A 7,824-nucleotide genomic window follows, 5' to 3' on the forward strand; every position below is an offset into this window, starting at 1 on the left:
GACAAAATGGCACTGCTCTGCTGGCAACATGGAGAGGGGCTCCTGTTGCATGTCTTATGTTTGTTTGTAATGTTCCCGTCTAATGTCAGGTTTCGGTGGAATAAATGTGCAGATTTATTGGAGGGGACTTCTCATGCTTTGAGCTGTATGCTGAATTGGCGGGAAATGGAGGTATTGGCGTTGGCATGGCTGGTCCTGGCTGGCCAAGTCATTCAGTGCATGGAGGACGACCCTATCAACAACAGCGGCCTGAGAACGTACAGCTATTTTGACCTATTGAGACTGCGGGATAGCGGGGCTCTACCGTCGCCTGATATTCTGTGGGATGTGCCTTGCGAACTGCGCCGACTCCACAGGGGGAAACACCAGGGAGGCAGGGCCAGGAAGCGAGGTAGAAGAGGCGGCATCAGTTGAGTTTTCAAAGTCCAGTTTACAGAGAAAGGGCTGAAACGTGTGTGAACGCTTCTCTACTTCTTCTTTGAGTCATCACTTTCAACGTTCACTCACAGAGTTGGGATTCAAACCCACAACCTCAAAATCTGAAAGATATCGTCTAACACAGCGAGCCACAGGATCAGACTGAACTGAACGGTCTTCATCAGAGGTTCTCAACTTCAGCAGTGTGTCTGATTTTAAAAATGCCACCTGCCAGCATCAGAATTGAACCAACAACTTTCACACTTCAAAGTTATTGTCTAACACAGCAAGCTACACAACACAGCCAAGAGTTTCCATCAGAGGTTCCTCAGCAGTGTGGCGGACTCAGAGAATGACCAAGAATTGAACCCACAACTTCCAAACCTTCAATCAGCAGCCAAACAGCTTGAGTTATTGGATCTCACAGCTGAACTAATGTTTTCTCAGAGTATTTCTGTTTTTAATCACCATACTGGTTTCTAAAAGTTACCAGATAATACTAAAGATAATACTACTATAATAAAGACGATAACCATACAACTATTAACACAGTGAGCCACAAAACACTTTTACCATAGGTTGTTTAATCCTTAATTAAGAAGCTAACTTTCAAAAACTGAACGTGCTTTAAAATCTTGCACAGACTGTTAATATCCACTTATGTATTTTGAGATATATTAGGTTGTTGTTAGTATCACACAAAGTTTATCATCATGTCTGATTGGCTCATCATCTGTGAGCTTACATCTGATCTTAATCACATGAAAATTTCAGAGTTGAAGGTTTAAATCAACACTTTGACTCACCTCATACATCTGACTTATTATTTTACTGGACTTTTTACTCCTAAGTCAGCTCTTAAGGCTGTTTTTACATACAACTCATAGTAAAGTGCTTCAGACAGGCCCAGCTGGATCTAACAGGTGTGTTAACGAGACCAATCAAACACAACATGGACGTGTTTTTGTCTTGTCGGCACACCCAGATTCAGGGTAAGAAATGTTTCAAACTTTTAAATGAAGACAAATCTTTGTGTTTCTTCTCAGAAAGTTGGTTTAATAAGTTCCCCACATATACAGTTAAAGGTAATTCAAAGTAAAAGAGTTAAGTCATTGTTTTATCAAAGTTAATATCTCAATATTTACAATGACTGTGTTCATTAAACTGACCTTTACTAACATTTTGCACCATTTATAGACATGGAGTTTACAAATGCAGGATAAATTAATGTACTGGTAGCAAGGTTTTAAAGGTGTAATAAGTATTCTACACTCAAACCAAACTGTTCACAGACTGACTGAAATGTTACAAACTACATTCACTCCAGCATCATACTTGGGTACAATTTTAAAAAGGTGCTTCGTTAGTTACTACTATGATTTAGGACAGAATGACAGTCTACAGTTGGCACAAAAAAGCTGAGGAGTTTAACTTTACACCGTACCCAAACCCAGCATACAGAGGTTCAGTGAATGTGGTGTTGAAGGTGTGGAGGTGGATCAGTGTGTCAGAGGAGACTCTGTAGAAGGACAGAGTGCCAGCAGGACAGTCCACATACACTGCTACTCTGTTAGAGACAGAGGAGGAGGAGATGAGGGTCCCACTGTTGTTGTGCCAGGCATTGTATCCCCCATCAGTGCAGCTCAGACACCAGGACTGATCATTCCCTCCAAACTTGGAGCCATCGCTGTCCCCCGTCCGTCTGATTCCTTTGTAGCTCACTGCGATATAAACCTTTCCTTCCCACTCCACCTCCCAGTAACAGCGACCGGTCAGACCTTCGCCACACAGCACCTGAGGCCAATAGTTGAACCTCTCCAGGTGATCAGGATACAGGTGCTCCTTTCTCAGATCAGTCACCTTTTTGTTGTTCTCAGAAAGCTTGAGGAATTTGTGGTTTGTGTTTGGGTCCAGTGTAAGTTCACAGAAATCTGATTAAGAGAATGACATAAAAACAGAGACGGATTTGATTATCAAATAAGTTTTGTACTTGAATATTAATCAATTATAATTACAGATAAACATTTCATTTGTTCAAGAGTTCGTGAATTTTAAACATCTACTGGCTTGAAGTGATTTAATGGTCAATAATTTGTTGTTACAAATTTGTTGAGATGTTTCAGTAAAAAAAAAAAAAGAGTCAACATCATCGTGGTACTAGAGGAAAAGACACAGGATTTCCAAAGCTGGTCTATTCATATTAATGAAAGTCTATTCAAAATTGTGTGGCAGTCAATTCAAACGTTGAAATATTTCTATTTGCAACCACTGCATACATTTACTTTCTAGGTTTTGTTTGCATGAATCTAACCAGAGACCCACTCACACTTCCTCAGTCCTGGTTCCAACCACTGGACTCCACCAGGGTCCACTCTGAAAGACATGATATAACAAAGTCAGAATAGCACGTTCTCTTCAGTCTGTTCAATAATGATACCTCACTACCACTGAAATTGTCTGTCCATACCTGAGAGTGTCCAGTCTCCAGTGTGGATCCTCCAGTCCAGCAGACAGGATCTTCTCTCCTGAGTCTCCTGGATGATTGTAGCTCAGGTCCAGCTCTCTCAGATGGGAGGGGTTGCACCGCAGAGCTGAGGCCAGAGAAACACAGCCTTTCTCTGTGATCAGACATCCTGACAGGCTGCAAACACACAGAAGGGAAAGTCTGAGTATATTAGTGCTGTTAGCGCAGGTAAGTGATGTAGAATATTTTACAGATTCTGCAAAGTACTTGTTTCAAAATATGGACTGCAGATTTTAATTTTCATATAAGAATCAGGATCTTCTTTGGTATATGTTGACCAGGTTGATAAATTCTGACTTGAGAATTGACTGATTGCAAAATGAATAAAAGAGTATTTCCCTAATTGCTAATTTTGCACATTACTTTTATTGATATGTCTTGGGAATAAAAACTCTTGGACACAAAACCTATAAAAGTACTGTATCAATACAGTTAAGCTTGAAATAAAGAATGAAATGTAAGTTTTAGCCAAATATAAAAGATATCCTTACAGAATTCGAACACAGACATTACATCAATACATTTATGAATCATGGTATGTTTGAACATGAAGCATGTTATGGCCATCCATGACAAACAGAGAAGCCCAATAACAAAGCATCACTCAAGTTCAGATCAGGCAGGATGTTCCTCCATCACTGTTTTGGTCAGCCTTACCTTGCTCACCCGGCCCTTGATACCTTGGTTGGTATTCAACTCAACAATTCCCTATTGTATCAATCCAACCCAGTAGTGGTTGAAATTAATATGTTAAAAATAGATATAGAAGCATAATGTTTTACCCATTGGTACAACAGATAAAACACATTTCCACAATTTTTCGTAAGTGGTTCCAAAACTAGCAAAGCCATTACAAGAAAGCTGGATGGAGGAAAAAGGGAAAGGACTTAAGCATGTACCACTATTTAATACAATCTAAGACCTTCTTGTTTATTTTTAGTTAACTAATAACATTGTGAAAAGATTTTCTCAGTTGTTGACTGAAAACAGTTAAAAACAACACAGGGTAAACAAAAGTGATCTGACCTGAGAGTTTTCAGTTCACAGTGTGGACTCTCCAGTCCAGCAGAAAGCTGCTTCACTCCTGAATCCTGCAGGTTGTTGTTACTCAGGTCCAGATCTCTCAGACTAGAGGACTGGGAGTTGAGAACTGAGGAAAGAGCTGTACAGCTTCTCTCTGAGAGGTTACAGCCACTGAGTCTGGAAAGACAATAGAGAGAAAAAAATAATAGGTACCTTATTTCCTGTTCCAAAGACAGCAGCATATTTAAATAATAATGAATAAAGTCAATTATCTGTGTACTTACAGAGCTTTGTTGGAGACTTTGACCACTGGAAGCAGCCTCAGAAGAGCCTCCTCTGAAGCAGAGTATTTCTTCAGGTCAAACACGTCCAGATCTTTTTCTGATGACAGTAAGATGAAGACCAGAGCTGACCACTGAGCGGGAGACAGTTCATCTGTGGACAGACTTCCTGATCTCAGGGACTGTTGGATCTCCTCCACTAGAGAACGATCATTCAGTTCATTCAGACAGTGGAACAGATTGATGCTTCTCTCTGCAGACAGACTCTCACTGATCTTCTTCTTGATGTACTCAACTGTTTCCTGATTGGTCTGTGAGCTACTTCCTGTCTGTGTCGGCAGACCTCGTAGGAGAGTCTGATTGGTCTGCAGTGAAAGACCCAGGAGGAAGCGGAGGAACAAGTCCAGGTGTCCATTTGGACTCTTCAAAGTCTCGTCCACAGCACTCTGGTAGAGATGTGTCTCTGCAGATTCCTGTTTAGTTTCAGACTTCTGCAATGTTGTTTGTTCTTCTTCCAGCAGATTGACTCCAGACTTGATGAATGTCAGATGGACATGAAGAGCAGCCAGAAACTCCTGAACACTCAGATGGATGAAGCAGAACACCTTGTCCTGGTACAGCCCTCTCTCCTCTCTAAAGACCTCTGTGAACACTCCTGAGTACACTGAGGCTACTCTGATATCAATGCCACACTCTGTCAGGTCTGATTCATAGAAGATCAGGTTGCCTTTCTGCAGCTGCTCAAAAGCCAGTTTTCCCAGAGACTCAATCATCTTCCTGTTCTCTGGACTCCAGTGTGGATCTGTCTCAGCTCCTCCATCATACTTGATGTTCTTCAGTTTGGACTGAACCACCAGGAAGTGGATGTACATCTCAGTCAGGGTCTTGGGCAGCTCTCCTCCCTCTCTGCTTTTCAGCACATCCTCCAGAACTGTAGCAGTGATCCAGCAGAAGACTGGGATGTGGCACATGATGTGGAGGCTTCGTGATGTCTTGATGTGGGAGATGATGGTGCTGGCCTGTTCCTCATCTCTGAATTTCTTCCTGAAGTACTCCTCCTTCTGTGGGTCAGTGAACCCTCTGACTTCTGTCACCATGCTGACACACTCAGGAGGGATCTGATTGGCTGCTGCAGGTCGTGTGGTTATCCAGAGGCGAGCAGAGGGAAGCAGTTTCCCCCTAATGAGGTTTGTCAGCAGCACATCCACTGAGGTGGACTCTGTAACATCAGTCAGGATCTCATTGTTGTGGAAGTCCAGAGGAAGTCGACACTCATCCAGACCGTCAAAGATGAACACAACCTGGAACTCTTCAAACCTGCAGATTCCTGCTTCTTTGGTTTCAGTAAAGAAGTGATGAACAAGTTCCACCAAGCTGTACTTTTTCTCTTTCACCACATTCAGCTCTCTGAAAGTGAATGGAAATGTGAAGTGTATGTCCTGGTTGGCTTTGTCTTCAGCCCAGTCCAGAGTGAACTTCTGTGTTAACACTGTTTTCCCAATGCCAGCCACTCCCTTTGTCATCACTGTTCTGATTGGTTCATCTCTTCCACGTGAGGCTTTAAAGATGTCTTTATGTCTGATTGTTGTTTCTGGTCTGTCTGGTTTCCTGGATGCTGTTTCAATCTGTCTGACTTCATGTTCATCATTGACCTCTGTAGTCCCTCCCTCTGTGATGTAGAGCGGTGTGTAGATCTGATTCAGAAGGGTTGGGTTTCCTGCTTTAGCGATCCCCTCAAACAGACACTCAAACTTCTTCTGCAGATTAGACTTGAGGTTAAGCTTGCACATAGCAGGAGATTCTGAAAGAACAAAAATAGTATGTTAAATTTGAAGGAAATTATCTCAGGTAGTGTGCTACCTTCTGCACACTAGATTAACGGCCTACTCTCAGGTCACTCTGTGGATTTGAAGATAGATTGCATATAAATACTGAAAGGCACAGAAATAGAGCTTCCACCCTCTGTGTCCCAGTGGTTCAATGGGGTAGAACACTGAGCTGTTTTAATGTTATTGGTTGAATCCACATTGGAGACTCGAGGGAAACTCAGAGTCCTGGTGAGTTACAGGTTATATTCCAATTCCCACCCCTGGATACCTTTTTATATATGTTTTAAAAGTCTTATCAATTGAATCCAGTGATGTCTCGAAATTAGTCAACTTTAGTTTTATCTAAAAGTATATTATCAGCATATTATTTTACCTATCTGTGTTACAGTTCAATAAATATCCAGTAAATGTTCCCAAATTGAGCACAAAATCAAAGGCTTATGAACGGTGATCAGAGGTTTCCTTAAAGCTTTGATTTGACTTCACAATTCCATTTTCATGCACAAGGTCGAAAAGATTCCTTTGCACTGTGGAATCCACCTCTTGTTGTTGTTAATGTTCTTAACCACTTAGATTCAAGTTGTTGCAGACTTGTGTAGACTGTTGAAGAGGGGTTTATAGTGTAGTTTAGTGTCAAGGTGTACTGTTGTATAATATGTATTTTTAAATAAATACCATTTAAATATTGTTTATAATTGGTTTCATGATGACCCCGATGACAAAATGTGTCAGTCTAACATTAAAGTTATATACTACAAGTGTTGCCGCAATTTATTAGCTGACTTGATGCTTAGATGCTAAACGTATTGCCAAGATGTAAACAGAGGGACTTTCTAAACACCAAAATCTCAGCTGTGGTCAAACTTAAAATCCTGTATATTGACAAATGTTTAAAGGGTTAGCAATTTAAAATTCTCTTACTGCTCAGCAGACAGTCAGCCAGCTCCTCCTGCTTCATTCTCCTCAGGAAGTGCAGTGTGATCTTCAGAAATGCCTCTCTGCTCTTCATCCTCTGCTCTTTCTCCTCACCGTCCAACACCTCCTCATCATCCCTCTGACTCTCTAAGCCTTCTATGTAATCTGGACTCAGACTCTTCTGCATCTTCTTCAGCTCGTTCTTCACAAAAGTGACGATGTTCTCCTCCAGCCGCTGGAACAGAATAATATATGAATAACACAATCAAACTAACATCATGAAGCAAACATCAGATCCATGTTGGACACACTGACAATCCACTGGTCTACAAAGTGCAGCATGGAGATGATTGTGAACACAAGGTACAGACCATAAATATGGAGTCCAGGTGTGTTTGATGCTGCTGGGCAGACTGACCACTGGGATCCTCTGAGCTCTCCTGGTCCACTCTGTGGAGGAATCATGAAGAATGAGCTCACATTATGTCTGTCCACACAGAGACTAACACAAGCTAAAGGTCCATCAAGTGATACTTGGATGTGAACAGAGAATCAGATGACTCCCTGTAGTGGTAAAGCTTTACTAGTCCTGCTGATCCCACTGAGAATCAACAGCTCAGTCTGTTTGTAGCTTTCAGCTCAGAGTCAGTTTGGTTTAGTCCCAACAGCTCTCACCAATTCAATAAGAGTCTGATGAAAACACATAATTTTATTTTAGTTATCAGTTTGAAATCCTCACCTGTTATCAGAGTGCCGTCCATCTTTGAAGTTATAAGGAAAACCCTTAGACCAATCACTCTTCATAGACACACAGCTGGGTTCAGGTTGGTCCAGC

The 7,824-nt window shown here is 41.6% G+C and overlaps 1 protein-coding gene across 1 annotated transcript; it reads right to left on the reverse strand.

Moving 5' to 3' along the window:
- Positions 1-1,800: 1,800 nt before the first annotated feature.
- On the reverse strand, positions 1,801-7,432 carry LOC128354257 (NLR family CARD domain-containing protein 3-like; the record flags this gene model as incomplete). The annotated part of the gene is made up of 7 exons (XM_053314517.1): positions 1,801-2,348; positions 2,744-2,790; positions 2,885-3,058; positions 3,968-4,141; positions 4,249-6,046; positions 6,996-7,224; positions 7,361-7,432. Coding segments are annotated over 7 exons (3,027 nt in total), but the record flags the coding sequence as incomplete, so codon positions are not given.
- Positions 7,433-7,824: the final 392 nt, after the last annotated feature.

This window comes from Scomber japonicus, chromosome 24 (genome assembly GCF_027409825.1).
Source record: "Scomber japonicus isolate fScoJap1 chromosome 24, fScoJap1.pri, whole genome shotgun sequence".
Lineage (NCBI taxonomy): Eukaryota > Metazoa > Chordata > Actinopteri > Scombriformes > Scombridae > Scomber > Scomber japonicus.